The 18307-nt window shown below is 43.0% G+C and overlaps 1 protein-coding gene across 2 annotated transcripts in view; it reads right to left on the bottom strand.

The window, feature by feature from the left end:
• Positions 1-17842, bottom strand: part of SCFD2 (sec1 family domain containing 2) — a gene marked incomplete at its 3' end in the record, with an annotated part of 198070 nt that extends 180228 nt beyond the window's left edge. For both annotated transcript variants that reach the window (XM_080344042.1, XM_080344043.1), the window contains exons 1-2: positions 17078-17842; positions 7690-7858 (exon numbers count right to left, since the gene is read on the bottom strand). In XM_080344042.1, coding sequence (XP_080200168.1) covers positions 7690-7858; positions 17078-17825 — 917 coding nt within the window. In that variant the 5' untranslated portion in view covers positions 17826-17842. The remainder of the gene's footprint in view (positions 1-7689; positions 7859-17077) is intronic.
• Positions 17843-18307: the final 465 nt, after the last annotated feature.

Below are 18307 nucleotides of genomic sequence, written 5' to 3'. Positions count from 1 at the left end.
CAAACATCAGTAGTTACTCTTTCTGATAGTCAATGAGAGATTTGTCCTTGACATCTTGCAAGGAATGTACCTGCAGAACAGAGAGCAAGGCTAACAAGGGAACAGTCAGAAGATAAACTAGCTGAATGTACTCACTGAATTTCCTTACAGACATTAAGTTACCTTGCTATGTTAACCAGCTGAAGATACAAGTACTCAGAGACCTGTTGATGATTGGACAACATCTGGGTAACACTCTAAATTTATTGTCTTTCCACAGGCAAAGGAAAAAGTCACAAAACTTGGGATTTAATGATGGTACTCAAATAGAGATTATATTAAGAATAATATAAATACAGGGAGTCCTTCTCCAGAAGAATTAAAAATATGTCTTCAAAAAATTAAGCATGAAGGGTTCTGGATTTCGCTATTTTCAGCTACCAGATTCTACGGGCGATGGCATCTCAAACCTCTTGATCCCTGCACTCTGAGTTTGGCTGAGTGTCAGAGGACCCAGGAAAAAATCCTGAATTCTGGCTGAAAACTTTCATCAGTAAACCTGGATAGACCAGACAAACAGTGCACTTAAAGGTCCTCAAAGCACAAGGAATGAAGTCTTGAGCAGTCCAGCTTTCCCCAACCCCCAGAAGTCCTTTTTGTGGGCTGAGAGGCACAGATAAGGAAGAACCGCCCAGCTGACGCTGAGAGCTTGTCAGCCCAATTCCTTCTTTATCTCAAGGAAAATAAGCTTCAAGCTTCCTCTTATCTAGAAGACACAACTTCTAAGGCTTCCGAGGCCTGTCATAACAGGCGATTGAAAAAAACGTGGCACCTATTAGGCAGGAACCTGGTCAGATGAAGAACCCTCATGCAATTCTTCTGCTGGTTACTTCAACAAACCCGCTACTGCAGCAAACAGGGTTTTGCGGAGCGGCGAGGTCTTCTAGCAACACTGCACGTCACACAGCGCAGGCGAGCTGGAGGTCTTGACCTCTTCCCAGAATTTTCCACCCTCAGCACCCTCTCACCCCTTCCTTTTTTCCATTTCAAGGAGGTCCCGTGTTGAAAGGATCCAGGCAAACACACACATTTATTGTAAGATATAATAAATCTTATCAGCTTGTTCATCTTATCCTGTGGCAACAGTCAATTACATTCATTTGATTCAGACTGGTTTGAAACTGAGCAGAAAGCATCTCCTGAAAAGCTTGTCTTGACTGACAAACCCCAGAAGCTGATGCAGCCAGGGCTGTTATTCCCAACAAGAAGATGCCTTGAGAAATTTCAAACAATAAGGAAACTCTAAATAGGCCTCCATTCAGGACTGTGCTCTGAGCCCACACGTGTAAAACAAAGTGGTGAGCATGAAGATCACCAGTCCTGGAACATGGTGGTGCTGGGGGACACTGTGTTTGGGGCATTCCTACTGCCTGACCCACCGCTTAGAGAAGCATCTCCTGGCTGGACTGCTGAAAGGGCAAAAAGTATCGACAGAAAAACCCCGTAAAGCCCAATTCACCTCCCTGAAAATGGACCTTAGTGGCACAGCATAAGTCCTAGAAGCACAAGGCTGAGCTGTAATTTCTCCTGTTACTGGTGAAGGAAAATTTCAGGGGGTCTTTTAGTGTGACGTGATGTCTGTTTTTCAAAAATCCTGCAGTTAAGACCTCCTTTTCTCCAGAAAATTGCTGCTCACCTTATTCAGAAAGGCAGATAGGAAAAGGCTGTACATGAGTGGTGGCCTTGGTTGGTTCTGTCTTTGGGGAGGGGAGGAACTGCGTTTTGGTTTAAAGCAATCCTCGAGCGCCGGGCTCAGCAGGGCCCTGCAGCAGCGGCGAGAGGCCGGGTCCCGGGAGAGCAGCAGCGCGGGTGCCCCAGAAGCTGGGACCGGGGGAGCCTCGGCAGCACCAGCACGCCGCTGCTGCTGAACCATCCCCAACACATCACAGACGCACCAAGAGCAGTTCACAGCGCGCAGCTCTCCCTCCTGCTGTCTGGAAAGGCCTTGCCATCCATTGTTTCAGTTTACCCTTCCTCCTCAGCAAGACTCTCAGTGCATATGAAGTAATATAGCAGCGTCATCTGGATTTTCTTACTGTAGTATTAACACTTCCTCTTTAATATTAACATTCCAAAAAGGAAAATTACTCTAATTTATGCCATAAATTTCCAGCTCATTCAAGAATAACACTGTCTCAAATTACCTCCTTATTACAAGCTTTTATAAACTTATGCATGCAAAAAAGTTGTGTGGTTTTTTTTAAATTAATATGTATAGCTGACATAAAGGAAATACTCAAAAAAATAAAATTGAAAATACCACAATTATCCAAGAACCATCCCCCCAAAGCTTAGTTTGTAATTAATTCAGTGTTAAGAAAAACATCACTGATATCCTTCAGATGTTTGCTTCTCAGTTAAAAATATGATGGGGGGGAGGAAATCAAGATAATAGAATCAACAATTCAAAAAAAGTCTATTACCCATCTTAGAAGGAGACTTTAATCTCCTTTCTGGTTGTAATTCTTGCTGCTTTTTTCTTTGCCATACAAGCACGAATAATCTTTCATTTTAAATTCACATCACACATGATTGTTCAAAGAATATTGCAGTGGTGTATTCTACAGAGATCATTGGAACTGCTGCTCCATCAGCTCACAGCAAAGGTGGCCAGGGACACACAACTCAAAACAGTCTCCTCTCCCCAGTGCAACGAAGCTCTGCCGCTAGGAGTGGGACGAGCACAGTAGGGAAGAAGGGACAAATGGAGATCCTATCTTTGCTTGTCCTGAAAACTGAAGTACCCACAAAATCATTTGCACCATTATTTGTATCCTCCTGAAGAGCAGAACTCCCAGGATTTTCCGCCATGTGGCCTACAAACGTGTATCCTGACAAATTCTCTGTTTTACTGGTTTAAAATTCACGTTCCTTGGACAAGGACTAGGAGAGGAAACAGAAGGAAAAAGAGATGAAGTGACCTGTCCAAGATCACGCTGCAAGCCACGAGCAGAGCCGGGACTGGAATGTAAGTCCCCTCACCTCATGGCTCTCCTCTATGCTCAGAGTTGTCCAAGTCCCACCAGTAACAGGAGAGCTCTGCACCATCACATCACACCCAAGAGCAAAGGTGCAGCTGGAGAGGGGCTTTCTTCTCCGTCCAAACCGTAACAGTAACTTGTAAATAAAAGTATTAGTCAGTCTAAAATAGGAATAACAACCTCAAGAACTAAGGAGAATTGAGAGAAATATGTATTTTCAACTTCCACTAACATGCGACATTGAAATTTTACTATTTTATATCCAGGAACATTCTTATTTCTAACCACACTTTCTCTGTATCCCAGCACATCTCTCCTTCCACCCTCATATAAGGACCTTTGCAAGTGCCACGTTTCAAACATCTGGCCTGCATATCTGTATTTTCTGCATCATACCCATCAGCAAGATCACCTCATTCTGAACTTGTTATTTTTTCCTCCAATGCAAATTCAAATGATTTAGTGACTCCATCTGCTTTGTCAAAAGTGCTCAGACACCTCAGCTATATTGCTCACTGAATTGCTTTAGGCGTAGCAGACAAAACATGAAGTGTGTTATGTTATAGTTTTGCATCTTTATGGAAAAATGCTTGCTATACAAAAAACCCAAAGGTTCTTTGTATATTGCATTAAATACATATACACAGTAAATAAAATTCTGGTCTCTTTCTGAGATTTTAACACTGCATTGAATTCCAATAAACTTGCAAGCTCCAAAAATTGGAGAAAGGAAGCAAGAGTGGAAAAACAGACAAGAAATCTCTATTCAGCAAGTTCTTGAGATGTGCATAAACTAATTAAGTATTCTGTTTATTCAGCAAAATACAAGAGCACATCAAAAGTGTTCCTGGGTAATAAAAAAGCAGATTAAGAAGAGCAAACATAGATATTTATTCAGTTGCCCACAGTTCAGTATCACATAACTCTTCACTTCTGTTCCCACACGCCACAGACCTGTGGCATCTGAACCCTGATTTGGGGCTACAGGGAGCCATGGGGCCTCTGCACACCTCAGCTCCTGGCTTGCAAAAGGTGGAAGACTGCACAAGATAAACCTCCATCAAGATAAACCCATTACTGACAGCAGGATCAATCTCTAAAAACACCAGATAGGTGCTTGGAGAAACAAAGTGGCCAAAATATGATGGAATGGACATGATGGATGGCTCACAAACACAGAGAGCCTGATGTTCATCCAAGCAGATGACTCCTAGAAGCCACTGCGTGTATGCTTAAATCAGAACCTGAAATTGTTAGAAATTCCTGCAAAAACACTGTGTGGGTTATCAAAATACAAAGACCAGCAAGAGAAGTGTAATCAATACATTTTTTAAAATTATCTCTGCCATTAAGCTTTCACTACGATTTCCACCTCTATTATGCATCATTTGTTTGGAAGGACAGGGTGGCTATTGCTTTTCTTACTCAGAAAGCAACAGTTCTGATCAAGAGTGGATGTCTTTAGTTTTATGTCTATAAACTGTTCCTTTTTTTTTTTTTAACAGATATCCATCTGTATATAAAAGTTAATAACATTTTGACACAATTCTCAAAGAGCATAACTCAGCACTAACATTCACTCTGGAGCAGCAACATGTCAGTGACTACAGTAGGGCAAACAATTACTTTGCAAGATTTTTGAGGCTACTAAGACTAATAAAATTACGAGGTCTACAATAGATATTTTCTTTTTTCTTCTTTTTTTAAGAAATTCCCTTCCTCACAAAGAGAGTACCTTCAAAGTACAGTAACTTAAGCAGCATGTGGCATTTACATTTTCATCTAAATCTTTAAAGGAACCCATTATAACCTTAGATTTGAGAAAAGAACTCTGCTTTATTTCACCACACCAGCCATAAATTATTCATTAATTCTGTTTGCTAACTCTGTAACTAAGCCCAGATGTTTCTGCTGGAGAGGCATTCCATAAGAAAAGTTAAATATAGCAAGCTGTGTGGAAGGAGCAGACGTCTCTCTCTCCCCTAACCACAGCATGCTCAAATATTACTTGATTTAAAATAATGAAAACATTTGAAAAATATTCTGAATATGCAAGTCTGTGAAATGCCACAGTCTGATCACACCATTTCATGTAAAAAAGCCCCCACACGTTCCACTTCGGTGTAAATGAAGTTACTGGTTCTGTCTCTGGGAAAGGTGCTGGCACTTTCACTCGCCAGAGTAAATACAAAATTTACAAGCAGAGAAACACTCCTTGCCATGCATCATTTACCAATATAAATCAAGACCTAAGTTTCCAATTACAAGAAACACTTCTGAGCCAGCTACCAACAGCAGTAACCATGCTGATGAAGAACTGAGAGCATCCTACAGAACTTCTAACGGAACTGACACGGAAACTTACTGGTGAGAATTTTAAATCCACTTCAGTGCTTCAAAAGAACTTCAGTCATTTTACACTAGCAAAGATGATTAATCCTGACATTTATAACCCAACACTAAGAATGCAGTCCTGCTGAACAGAATGGAAACTACCACCTTCAGACACCCATTCAGACACTGTTACGGTTTCTAGTATTCTTCAGCAACTGCCTTAAGCTGGTTTGGGAATAACTTTTTTAAATTAGAAACAGTTCCTAATCATTACGCAGTTGGAGAAAAAGTAGGAGGTGTAGGGTTGAACATCACAGCGCCACCTTCTCTGGAGTATGGAGACTATTCTCAGGCACGCAACACTTCTTCAGTTGTGAACAATGACACAGGAGAGATTTTAAGAAGCTATTTAGTCCCTTTGCTCTGCCCTGAAGCAAGACCAGTCCTATTTAAACCAATATTTGCCTAATCTGTTTTTAAAAATTTGAAGCATAGTACATTCTGTAAAATGACTTAACAGAGAGAGGGTATTTTGGAGAAGCTCTTATAAACTGGTGTGGTAGTGATGCCACTGCCTTGGTACCAAGTATCAGCTCCTGACATGCAACTTTGCTGCACTTGTGCCTTGTAGCCAAATCCTGTTGTTCTTTAATCACTTGCGTCCATGGGAGACTTCACACGATGTTAAGTCTCACTGCACTGTTAACAGAGGGCACCTTCCCACTAGCTAGCAAACAGGCAAACAAACCTCTACATTTATACTATTAGCCACCTTAGAACACAATAAAACTCTGGTGGCTGCTCATGAAAACATGAATATAGAGAAGACTGAAGTAATAATTTTGGCATGAGGAGGCGTACTAGCACTAGCTTTAGTCTCCTCAATGTCAACAATGTTAGGAATAATGGAGTCGTAGCACAAGTCAACAGTCTTAGGGCAATAAATATCTTTTTTTTATTTTTCCTATTCCATGCTGCCAGAAATGTTCTTTCTGGTAGCTACTTGAAGTTAGCAGAAACAACTGCTACCACAGCATGTCTATGACAGGCAATGACCTCTTCATTTGGCTGTGTAGATAGATCTTAAGGGCATCTCACTTCTACTTCAGAGATCAGCTGGAAAGCAGCCAGTGAGAAGAAAACCAGGATAAATTCTATTTAAGTTAGTCACCCCAGCAGCAACTTACAATTCAGTCCACCTATACAAGGAAATGCTTCCTCTCCAACTTTTAAGCAAGAGGAGAGTTATGCAACATGAAACCTAGAAACTGGACTCAGTTACAGCATGTGTGAGAGATGGAAGATGATAAAGGATCTGGAGCCTCTCAAAAAATAAAGACCATATGTTGGAACAGTGGAAAGCCTTTCCTGAAATCTTTGGGGGGGGGGGGGGAAGAGGGAGCAGAGTGCAGGTGTGGAGCACCAAAAAAAGGAGTCAAAACAGAAGAATAGAAACTACATGAGACAGCCCATCTCGAAAAAACGTTTTCTAGCATATGAGGAGAACACCACAGCAAAAGAGAAAGAACTTTTAATCTCCTTTGCACTACATGAATTTCTAGAGCACTGCTGAGTAATTTTCTTTTTTTTGTGGAATGAAACCAGCACCTGGTGTATTTCCTGGTTTATGCATGGTAAGAGAAGTTGCAGGAAAGTTTCAGTTCAGACAATTAACTTCAGAAAGTGAAACAACAAATCTAATGCACTTTACAAGCAGAGTCTAGCTACAAATTATACATAGCTATTAATAAGTACAACTGTTCAAAGTTCTTGCTTCTAGGTCATCCTTGTTTAAGCAAAAACTAGGCCTTTGTGAACCTGCCAGTATATCTAGATTTGTGTCTAATTACCTATCTCCATAGCTATAGTGTTTGAAAACAGAGATAAAACCTTAAGTTAGCAAATACTCTAACAAGAATTGAGCATGCAGCTCACTTTATAATTACAGAGTCTTATGGGAAAAGGAAGCCACACTTAAGACCTACTTGTTTGTATGACCTGTTACTCGGGCAGAAAATAAAATGTCACAAAGAAGAAATCTTAGAGTTTAACCTGTACTGATTTCTATTTACAGCACCTTACAGCAATTTAAACAACCCAAACCCACGCATACCCCACTTTTGGGACACTTAACTGGCTTGCGCACTTAATGCACACATACAGATGATTATGTTCCAGTGGAATTAGGACCAGATGAGTTTTTGCTGTAAACTTGATTATTTTTTTTAAAGGAAAAGACTTGTTTTTTGTTTGTTTGTTGTTTTGTTTTTTTTTTTTCCACAAAGAGAAAACAAACATATTCAACATCTTAAAAAAAGAAGAAGAGAATGTTTACCTTGGTTGCGCTAAGCAGCCAGGTGCTATAATGCTGCAGGTTTCATCTGTAGTCTGCAGTGATGTAAGATCCACCATGTTAACCATCACATCGGTCTTGTGGCCAGGAAGCTTGGGAAGCACAGAAAGTATCTTCTCTGCAAGATTGTCGCCATGATGACCAACTGCTCCTGGGGGGATGGCGGGGGGGGGGCGAAAAGAGAGAGACCAAAAAACTGTCAGGTACATAAGTAGAAGAAAAAACAAAACAACCACACAAGGAACTGAGAACAAAATAATAACCATATGTTTTGGGGAGAAGGACACTGGTAGTCATAACATCAAGAACACATTAGCTTTTCAAAGATATTTTGCTACAGAAGTAAAATTAATTTCTGGAATGTCTGAAATTAAAAGCATTGACAACATTTCAGAAAGATTAATTTTAAAAGCATAAATTAGACTTAGTTTTACAGCTGTTGGATATTCACTGATTTTGCACTTTAACATGCAAAATATTTCTCTTTGAATAAGAAAGTTGTTAAACAAGATTTGCAGCAGTTATTTAAAAAAGAAGGCAAACATTCATATATACATGCTCACATGCAAATTACACTTTTCAACTTAAACTAATAGGACTGTGCTTAAAAGGGCTGTATGCAAGTTGCATACACAGCTACCCAGAAAGACTGGCATATTATTACAATAAACAATTACTAACAACATACTGCCATCAAGGTCACCACTCTTATAGAGACTGATGGGAGCCCAGGTGAAACCAACATGAAGTTACTAAAACAAACCAAGTTACATAGTATGAAATGTCAATTTGACCACATTCCAAGATAAACTCTGAATTCCGTTTGGCACATTTGCTTCAACTCTCCTGATTTCAAACACACATTCTCTTCTTTCCATTCACCAACTCTCAACACAGCCACTAAAACCAGCTTACAAAACATTGAGACTGTAAGCTAAGCCAAAGCAGAACAACATGACACACAAATAGATGAAAAAGTCAGAGAGGGAGACTGGAAGCCTCATTGCCTTTAAGTCAGGAACAAGTTGAAGGTATTTGTATTCTGCTGCTTTAGCTATAGTTCAGCTATCACCACAGGGCTGGACACCAGTACTGAGCTTAGTTTTGCTCTCCTGGCTTTACTCACAGGGAAACAAGGACTTATGAAGCCACCTTTGAGAGACAAGAAAAAAATCTTTCAGGCTATGGTCCCACTGCATCAAACTCTGTCCATCTGGCACCACATCTGCTCTAATTTTTCATCATTTCCAAAGACAGAGGTCTGTTTCCATAGCTGAAGTAGCTTCACATGCTCCATAAATCCCTTACATCAAGACCATTAGCGGGGTCAGATTATTAACTGCTCTTGGATAAGCAGAAGGTTGTCCCCAGCCAGTCTACAGCAGGCAGGTATCCATGCTGCAAAAACACCGCATGGTTTATCAACTATTCTGAATTGTAGAAGTTGAAAAGAGAAGCAAGGATGGAAAGGGAGGAGAAAAGTAAAGTCAAACTCCATGCTGACAATGCTTGTACCCACAGGAGGCAAGGAAGGCACATGTGTCCAGCATGTGGTGGTACTGCAATGTGGACACCTGGCCGCTCAGCTGGATTGAGACTGCCAATTTGTTTCACCAGAGATAGTAATAGTCACCGAATGACAGCAACTTTCCTTTCTATCATTCCCAGATAGATTTAGACCACTGAAATACAGATGAAATGAGCCGAGTTGTCTTTGTGACTCCCTAAGACATCTGCTCTCCAAAATCCCTGCATTCTTCTTACTAGGTCAGTCACTTGTCAGCCACACCACCATTATCAACACTCGCAAAGTTACAGACATGGAAAACAGATGGCAATCTTCTGAACCTCCACCCCCATGGACTGGAAGACTGCTTCCAGTCTGTCTCTCCACATTTGCTGCACGTGAGCAACATTTAGCTAGGCAAGACATTTAGCTAAACTGGAAACACCTCAAATGCAGATAAATCCATGTTAGTTATTAACAACCCTCCTCCTTTCTCCTTGGCAGAGGAGGAAAGTCTCAGTGTATTTAAGTTGCTTTCACAATAAGTAAGTGCCATCTCAGTCTCCTTAACACAACTCATACTCCTTGGAGGTTCCCACCAGTCTGCAGGCACCAATGGCTTTTGCTGTGCCTCATCGAATCAACCAGAAAACATCTTCTGGAGGTTTTAAAAATCCCTTTCATCCTGATCAACTATGGAAATCAGCCAAGGCTGGAAAGACAATTAAACTCCATGAGACTAGGAGAGGAAATCAAGAGGATTCTCTTTTCAGTCACACTGACTTCATTCAGCAGGGTCCATGGGACTGGTTTCCATCCTGTTCATTACTGTTGAAGACAACCAACAGGCTCCTCACCAGCTTCTCATGACCAATGGCATTCAAGGCAGCTGGTAGTTTTAATGCTGCCAATGCACACACAGACCAGGTGTTGAAGAGACATGGCAAAGTTATCTGACCAATGCAAAATAGGAGTCTTCAGGCCAGGTTAATATCCAGCCTCGAGGACACAGGAAATCTCAGGTGTAATGCTGTTCTAATTTTACTTTATCTTCTCATTAAGAGTTACAAAGTGAAATCTGTGACATTTGATACAGGTTGTATCTGGCACAATTGGCAAAGTCAACAAACTGATTTTCTAACAGCAGCTGGGAACACATTAACTACACTTCCCCATTCCCCAAAAAGGCATCAGTGACATGCATGCAAAACAATATTTTATTAAGACCATTAACAGGCCTATATCTCACCATTTGTACTCCAATTCTTATGTTCTCCTACTGGTTCTGCTGTCTGGTTCACAAACAAAACAAACAAAAAAAAAGCAGATTTACAGGGTAGTTGCATATCACACAAGCAACATGAGAACTTGGGCAACAGGAGGACTTTAAAGTCAGTTGCTAAACATGAGGAGCTTGGATTAGAAAGTTCTCCTACAAAGGCATTGCTCACCAGCCAACAACTAATGCAGCTAACATCCACTGGAGGCTTTTCCTTCAATCAAAATTCAAACATAGGTCAGAGTGCACCAAAACAGCATGCAAGGCATATCTTGCTTTCTTAACATCTGCTGTTTGAACTACTTTCTAGATTAGTTCAGGACTGGTGATTTTTGAATGAGAAATGAACAAACCCATCCCAGTTTTCCTGATATTTCAACACTGCACACTCGTCCAGTGTTTTTCTGAATAAGATCACCATTAGGAAGACTTGACACTAAAGGACTGTAGTAGGATGTCCTGGTTTTGTTAAAAAACAAGTTTCTCTTTTAGTGAATTTGCCTGTCAGCTAAAGCTTCATATTAGCTGCATTTTCCTGAAGAACCAGATACATGTTTTGGTAAACATAGCAATGGAATGTGAAATTATGATAACAATTGATGCACATCTCGTGAAAGGGGCAACAAGAAACAGGTGACCAAGGAACTGACCAACTGTGTATAACATTCCATTCACGTGAATACTTCAAACAAAAGTGGGAGATCACGAAGATCTTGTCCCTTTTCCTTCTTTTCCTTTTGCTTATGGCCGACATTAGGAGAGGACCTTGCTAGTCGTCCCTGCGAACTGAGGCCTAGTGACAGACTGAATCCAGCTCCGGTTGGCTGCAGAGTCCAATCCAGGACTTCGGGTGCCGGCTCTGCAGTTGCTGGGACTTTCAAGATTAGTTTTGTATATTTTGTATTATTTTCTCTATTCTTATTAGTAGCATTAGTAAAACATTTTTAATTTTTCCAACTCTCTTCTCTCTGTCCTTCTTTTCCTCCCGATCGCCTGTCCGTAGTGGGAAGCGGGGAGAGGGAGAGGCTGAAGGGAGAAGTCTGGGGAGAGGGGGTTAACAATACATCTGCCATGGTTTTATTGTCACCTCGCAATCAAAACCCTCGACATAGGACAGTCCCTATGATGCGACTTTCATTAGGCAATGCATCACCTCAGTGAAAGAAGGGTTTGAAATATCAAAAGGCAGAAATGTTTAACAGCTAGTCCCTTGAAAGAAGCTGGATATTTGGACCTCTGGTTCCAAAGTTTAACAATGTTTCGCCATATTCTTTCATCTAGTGTTAGCTTAAGCTGACTTTGTTGAACAGTGCTAGAAAGCAGCCTGTAAGTTCCCAGGAATTCAGGCATTCAAGGAAAACTAGAGCATCCTTCTACCTTGCCAGAATATATAGATCTACATTCTTCTTTGCACAAAGGAACATCGAAGTAGTTAGTTACCAGTCCCTCTAGGCTGGCTATAGAATCTAAAAAAAAAAAAGCCGTCCAAACAAACAAAAACAGAAAAAGAGAGAAGTAGGCACACAGCACCCCATAGACAAACACAGCAGCAGGGTGCTGGCATATAACTGATTCCCCGTCTCACATCTACCTATAGCAACATAAGTAAAGAGTAGTTAGTTTGGAGATAAGAAATGCTGAAGGTTCATGCAATTTCTAAGACCCCTGCACTGACCTAGCCACCTGTAGTTTTCTTTAAATAGGCAGAACTCATTCCATTTATTTGCCTCTATAACAAACCTAATATCTGAAGCATTTAAAAAACTGTTATAAAAGTTTGTGTGCCTATTCCACAATAGTAGAATCTTTATAAACCACACCAGAGAAGAGGCTGCGCCCTGACCCCCAGCACTGAGTTGACATCACTTGCATATTTTCAGCTGCCACTACTCCTCATAGCTGCAGTCTACAACTTCAAGTAACCAGAATCATTTAAGTGTCTTTTGCCTCCTGTTGTCAAAGCTCCAGCCTGGTTCATAAAAAGTGGACTCCTATACTCAGGCCTCAGTATTTATGTTTTCAAGGCCTCAGCTTATATGATGTGACATGACATAAGAAATAGACAATTACAAACAAGCTATTTAAAACAGAAATAATCAAAAAGATATATTAGTCAGAACTAGACTTTACCAGAATGACATGGGTTTACGTCAGTCTTCACCCTCATCCTCCTCTATGAATGGGACTAAGCTGTAGGACAATTAAGGCACACTGCAACTTTCTTGTTGCTGTGGCTGCTCGCAGGAATGGAAAGGGAATGATGTCTACACTTCATTGATGAGTGACTGAACTGTGCTTTCTGTAGGTGTTAAAAGGCTGAAAACACTACAACCAGCACAAGAGTGTGATGCAAAGATGATGCTTGGCTGACAATGAGGGATACAATACAGAAAGTTAAACCTGAGTTTGCAGCCATGGCTGTGGGAAAACATTCCTGTGATTTTTGCCCAACACATGCAATAGGGCTAGAGGAAGACAAAAGTGCTGTTGCCGAGAGCACTGAAATATCTAACCTCAACAACACTCATACGAAGGTTATTATTCAAAACTATAAATTGACTGCACAGGCATCCCCCTGCTATTCTTTCTTCTCTGCGTTTTCCTCACTGTATTGCATTCCAAAATCACCTGCACATACCAGTAGGTGAGACCTCACTGTTCCCTGCACTTATAACAGCCCACATCCCGAAGTCTGCAAAGCACCAAGAGACTGGAAAGAGAAATGCATCAAGCTGTTCTGAACACCAATATCTGAAAGGTATCAATGAGCTTATGAATGAAAAAGGAACTCTGGGAAGCCAGAAAAACTGATTCATAAAAGGTGTGAATGCTGGCAAGATGGTCAATACGAAACACATGGAGGGAGCATGGGGTTACAATATGGAATCACAATGCAAATATTTAGGGGCACTAATATTAGAGGATAAAAATAAACAGCAATTAAAGTGCCAGAGTTAGCTCTCACTTTAACCAGTGTCACTTATCAGAGTACCACTATAGTTGGAGGATTTATTCTACTAGTTAAAACAAAGGCAGTGAACTTTAAAACAATAAGCAGGCAAACAAAAGCAGCATCACACATAGGAAAACATTGAAAGTGGAAATCTGGTGTATGGAGTCCTACGTGACAAGTCACAGAGACCGATGAGCAACAAGGTGAATCAAGCCAGTTTGCAGAAGTAAAAACCATCCAGCTGGCACTGGCATTGCTGAAAGAGAAAAGTGGCCAGTACTTTTATCTCTACACTGATTGGTGGCAAATGCCCTGTGGAGGTGGTTAAAACAGTGGAAGCAAAATGACTGGCAGCACAGAGGCAAACCTATTTGGGCTGCCCCATTGTGGCAGGACATTGCTGCTCAGCTAGAGAACCCGACTGTAAAAGTTCGTCATGTAGACACTCACGTGCCTAAAACTTGAATCACTGAGAAACATCAAAACAACCGGCAGGCAGAACAGGCTGCTAAGATTCAAGTAGCTGAGGTGGACTTGGACTGGCAACATAAAGGTGAACTTTTCCTAGCTCAGTGGGCCCATGATGCTTCAGGGCATCAAGGAAGGGGTGCAATATATAAATGGGCTTGTGACCGAGGGGTGGACTTAACCATGAACAAATACTCAGATCCCTTCTGATTTTTTTGTTTGTTTGTTTTTAACAGAAAAACATGCCATTTTATATGTGACTATTTTTTTAAATAATGCTCACCAAAAAAAACAAACACCAACCAATTTCTTGACATTGGCACCAGAGGTTCTTTACCAAAATGTACTTAATACTTCTTTAATATGTTCTTTAAAATGGAAAGTTTTTAATATTTATTTAAGCACCAGTATTTTCCCTTAGTTCAGCTGTTTGCAATTGCAGCACCAGAAAAGCTACTTTTGAGACATTTTGACTTTTACTATTAGAAATCAATTGTCATTACTGAAAACTGTTAGTTATTCTATCTTAATGTCTTACTTACTCTAGATAAGCATGGAATATGAGCCAAAAATAAAACATCTGTTAGTGCAACTCCTTTAGACATCATCTAGAGCTACTTAAAGCTGTATTCTGTCTGGGTCTTTGAGTTAGAAAATACTTGCCTCCTGATAGCCTATTCAGAGTGATTCAAAGTCACCTGGTTTGAAGCAGTAGCCTGATTTAATCAGAGAGTAGCCTAGCACCTGCCCCTAGTGAACCTCCAGGTTTTTGTGGAAGTGCTTGGAATATGAAAGCATTCTCAAAATTCATGGATACATAAACACTTCTCATAGCTGCAGCCCACATGTTGGACAAGATTCAGGTACCAATAAGACATTTACAAATCAAATCCAAAATCTTTCATCTTTAGAGAGAAGAGATTTAAAAAGTTGAAATGAGCTGTAAAGAAGAAAGTCCACGTCAAAGACTTTCACCTGCACCAAGCTGTTATTTGAAAAAAAAAAAAATTATTTTTATACTGCTGACTGCAAATACATATCATATCTTAGAAAAAAATCCAGTGGCTCAGTTGCAAATGCCAAGCTGGAAACTTGCAGATAGGAAGCTTTAGCTTTTACAAAGTGCAAGGCTGAAATTCAACAGATGCAGTCACCTGAAGGCCAAACAGTGGAGTCAGGTGTAGGGGGTCAGGAGAGAGCATATATAAAAGGCTGAATATACCTAAGAAAATTAAGGTTGCAGGTACAAATTCATTGTGCCATTTCCCACTTCTTGAAAACTGATTTCACAACTCTAAATGCTGCTTTTTTTCATGTACTTTTTACTGTACAGTCTCTAGGAAACCAATGAAAAAAATCTCATTGTGTTGAGCTATACTCAGGTCCATACAGTTCTTTACCTCTGAAATGCACTACTTTTTAATTTCTTCAGTTAGCACTGTGCTTGATGACAAAAGCACAGTATTATGTCCAAAGCACGAGAAGACTTCAATCAAACATTCAGTGAATTCTGGAGACAAAAAGAACAGTTGCGTGAAGGGATCTTGGTTTCAGTTACAGATACTGAAGAAAATATATTACTAAGAAAGTAGTAATCATCTGTACTCCAAGAGCTTTGATGCATCCCCTATAAAGCTGCCCCACCACAGCCCTGATGTTTTTCTCCGAAGAACATTCTCTTACGGAAGCACGAGATTCCAGACTTCACTTCCCAGATTTAAGCTGGTATTGTCTCTCTTCATGCATCCTCAACAGCCAGGCAGCTCCTTGTCATGCACGATTTCCAGTTCCTTTTCTTGCTTTTAACTCTTCCCACCACCTAAGTGCAGGAATCCTTGCCCAGTTTCACTGGTTCCCACCCCAAACAGACACACCTCTCCCAGTTTAACTTCAAGGCTCATCATCTAAGTCCACTCTCCTGCAGTCTTCCCAGCAACCTTCCAAAACCACAGCACAGCAGTAACCACCCAGATCCATAGATGCTCTTCAGCACGCTGTTGACAGGTACAAAACCTACAGCAACGCAAGGATACGCAAAGCCAAAACTGAGGGGGAAAAGAAGACAGAAGAAAATTCAGAAACAGATGAGCTGAAGATGCAACATTGTGCCAAGCATTTGCTATGGGATGCGTGGTAAAAAACTATGACCTGACTTACTGACTACAGATAATGCAAACAGAACCAGGCCCACACACTGTATATATAAGCAGATCTATCAATAATACGATAGGGTAAGTAAATGCAGCAGCTCCTGTATCAATTATTCTCTGAGATTACTGTTTCCTATAAAAGATCATTATTCCAGAAGTGAGAGGCTGATACAAATTTTTTCTGGGTCATGGACCCTGCACCTTGCTGGTGACTCATTCTGTCACTCTTCCTTTTTCTGCCCTTTTGATATCACATCTTACCAGCTTAAAAGACTTCAACTCACCAAGCTTGCAGGTTGATTACAATACTAGACATTCTCCTTCTGACAGTTTCCCAGTGGGTCTCACAGTACTCTCTATGCTTCTCAACTTTTGCATCAATTCTGCACTGATTTGCAGCATTAGATTTACCATATGGTTCACTCTTACACCCATTTGCTTCCAAGAGAGTGTTATATAAACAATTACGTATTGTTTTCACTCAAGCATGTTTTCCAAGTTACCAACAACAGCCATATGCAATTGCTTCACTCAAACACTAAGCATAATGCATGACATATAAAACCCATTTATATGTATATCATACAGCGACACTTTCAAGCATATAGACATAGCTAAGTGTATACATAGTTGTCTATTTATTTAGATAACTATAATGCTAAGGCTGACAAATAAATATGCTGGGAAATGCTTCCCAGTAATCCACAAGGCACAGTTTGAACGCAGACCATTTTCTTCACACTTTGGGATGACACACAGGCACAGCTAAGGTCACTAGTTTGCACCAAAGTGGAAGTGCCAGAAACAAACCCTTGTGTTTCCAGCAGAGCCTTCTGCTTCAGTCTTGGTTTCCATGACCCACTGGGGAACAAGGATGTGTGAGCAACCACCACTGCCATAGTGTTACACATGCTCCCAGGCCACAAGGACTCCTGCAACTACCCAAAAACCTCCTCATGGGGTAGATGTGGGCGCACAGGGATGATAGCCCCTGTCAGCGGTGGTTTTCTTACCAGCGAGGTCCAGCGTCCTGTCCACAAAGATGACAGAGGCCTTGTTGGTGGCCATCCTCCTCCTGTTCCTGGCTGGAGCATAGCTCGCCAGCTCAGCAGCAACGACCCTGCTGAGGGCCCCCACGGCGAAGCTCTCCTCCCGCAGGCTCAGGGCGGTGAAAAGAGCATCCAGGTCACCCACCAGGGCCCGCACCGCCACCCGCAGCTCAGCAGGCAGGGTGCCCAGCCCGACCTCCGCGGGGCCGGGCCCTCCAGAGCCGGGCAGAGGCGGCAGGAGCTCCGCCAGAGCGGGCAGCAGGCAGAGCTCCGCCGATACGGGTGCCAGGAGCGGCGGGCCCCGCAGCACCACCTCGGCACGGCCGCCCTCGCCCATCCACCGCCGCAGCGTCTCCTCCAGCTCGGCCGCCCCGCCGTCTTCCGCCTCGCCGCCGGTCACCAGCACGCAGTGCCGCACGGCGCCCTGGCCCAGCACACGGCGCACGGCGGCGGCTGTACCGCCTCGCAGCGGCCCGCTCAGCACGAAGACGACGCGGGCCGATGCCGGGGCTGCTCCCGCTGCCTCCGCCGCCTCAGCGGGCAGCGCCCTGACGGCCAGCGCCCCCGCCGCCAGCAGCTCGCCCGCCCCGCCGCCGCCCCAGTGCAGCGCCTCCGCGGACACCGCGTCCAGGAAGACGACGGCCCGACTGGCCCTGGCGAGCACGGGCTCCCAGGCCTGCCGGCACACCCGCCGTAGCTCCGGCACCGCCATGGCGGCAGCGGCGGGCAGCGCTGACAGCCACAACACACCGCACGTGCCGGCGCGCCGCCGGCGCCGTAGGATGACGTGACGGTCGCGGATTGGCTGCCCGCAGCAGGGAGGGGCGGGGCACAGCAGGGAGGGGCGGGGCACAGCAGGCCGTGTCGTCCCCGCGTCGTGACAGGGCCGGGTGGCGGTGTCTGCGGGGAGGGGGCGGCCCGGGGGAGGCTGCGGGGCCAGCGGCGGCTGTGGTGAGGCTTTTTCCCCGGGCCGCGGGTGTGGTGTGGTGTGGTGTGGTGTGGTGTGGTGTGGTATGGTATGGTATGGTATGGTATGGTATGGTGTTGGGGTGTCCCCCCAAGGGGCCGTCCGTCCCCGCGGGACCCGCCCAGCTGCCCGCGCTGGTGTCCCCGGTGTCGGGCTGGCCCGTTCTCCATCCCAGGTCTGTCACACCGCGGGAGCAGCAGCAGGGGTACGCCTCTGGGAGAGAAGAG

The sequence above is a fragment of the Nesoenas mayeri genome, assembly GCF_963082525.1.
Source record: "Nesoenas mayeri genome assembly, chromosome: 4".
Classification (NCBI taxonomy): domain Eukaryota; kingdom Metazoa; phylum Chordata; class Aves; order Columbiformes; family Columbidae; genus Nesoenas; species Nesoenas mayeri.
Note: the sequence above shows the minus strand (reverse complement) of the source record. Positions and strands in the feature narration are given on the sequence as shown.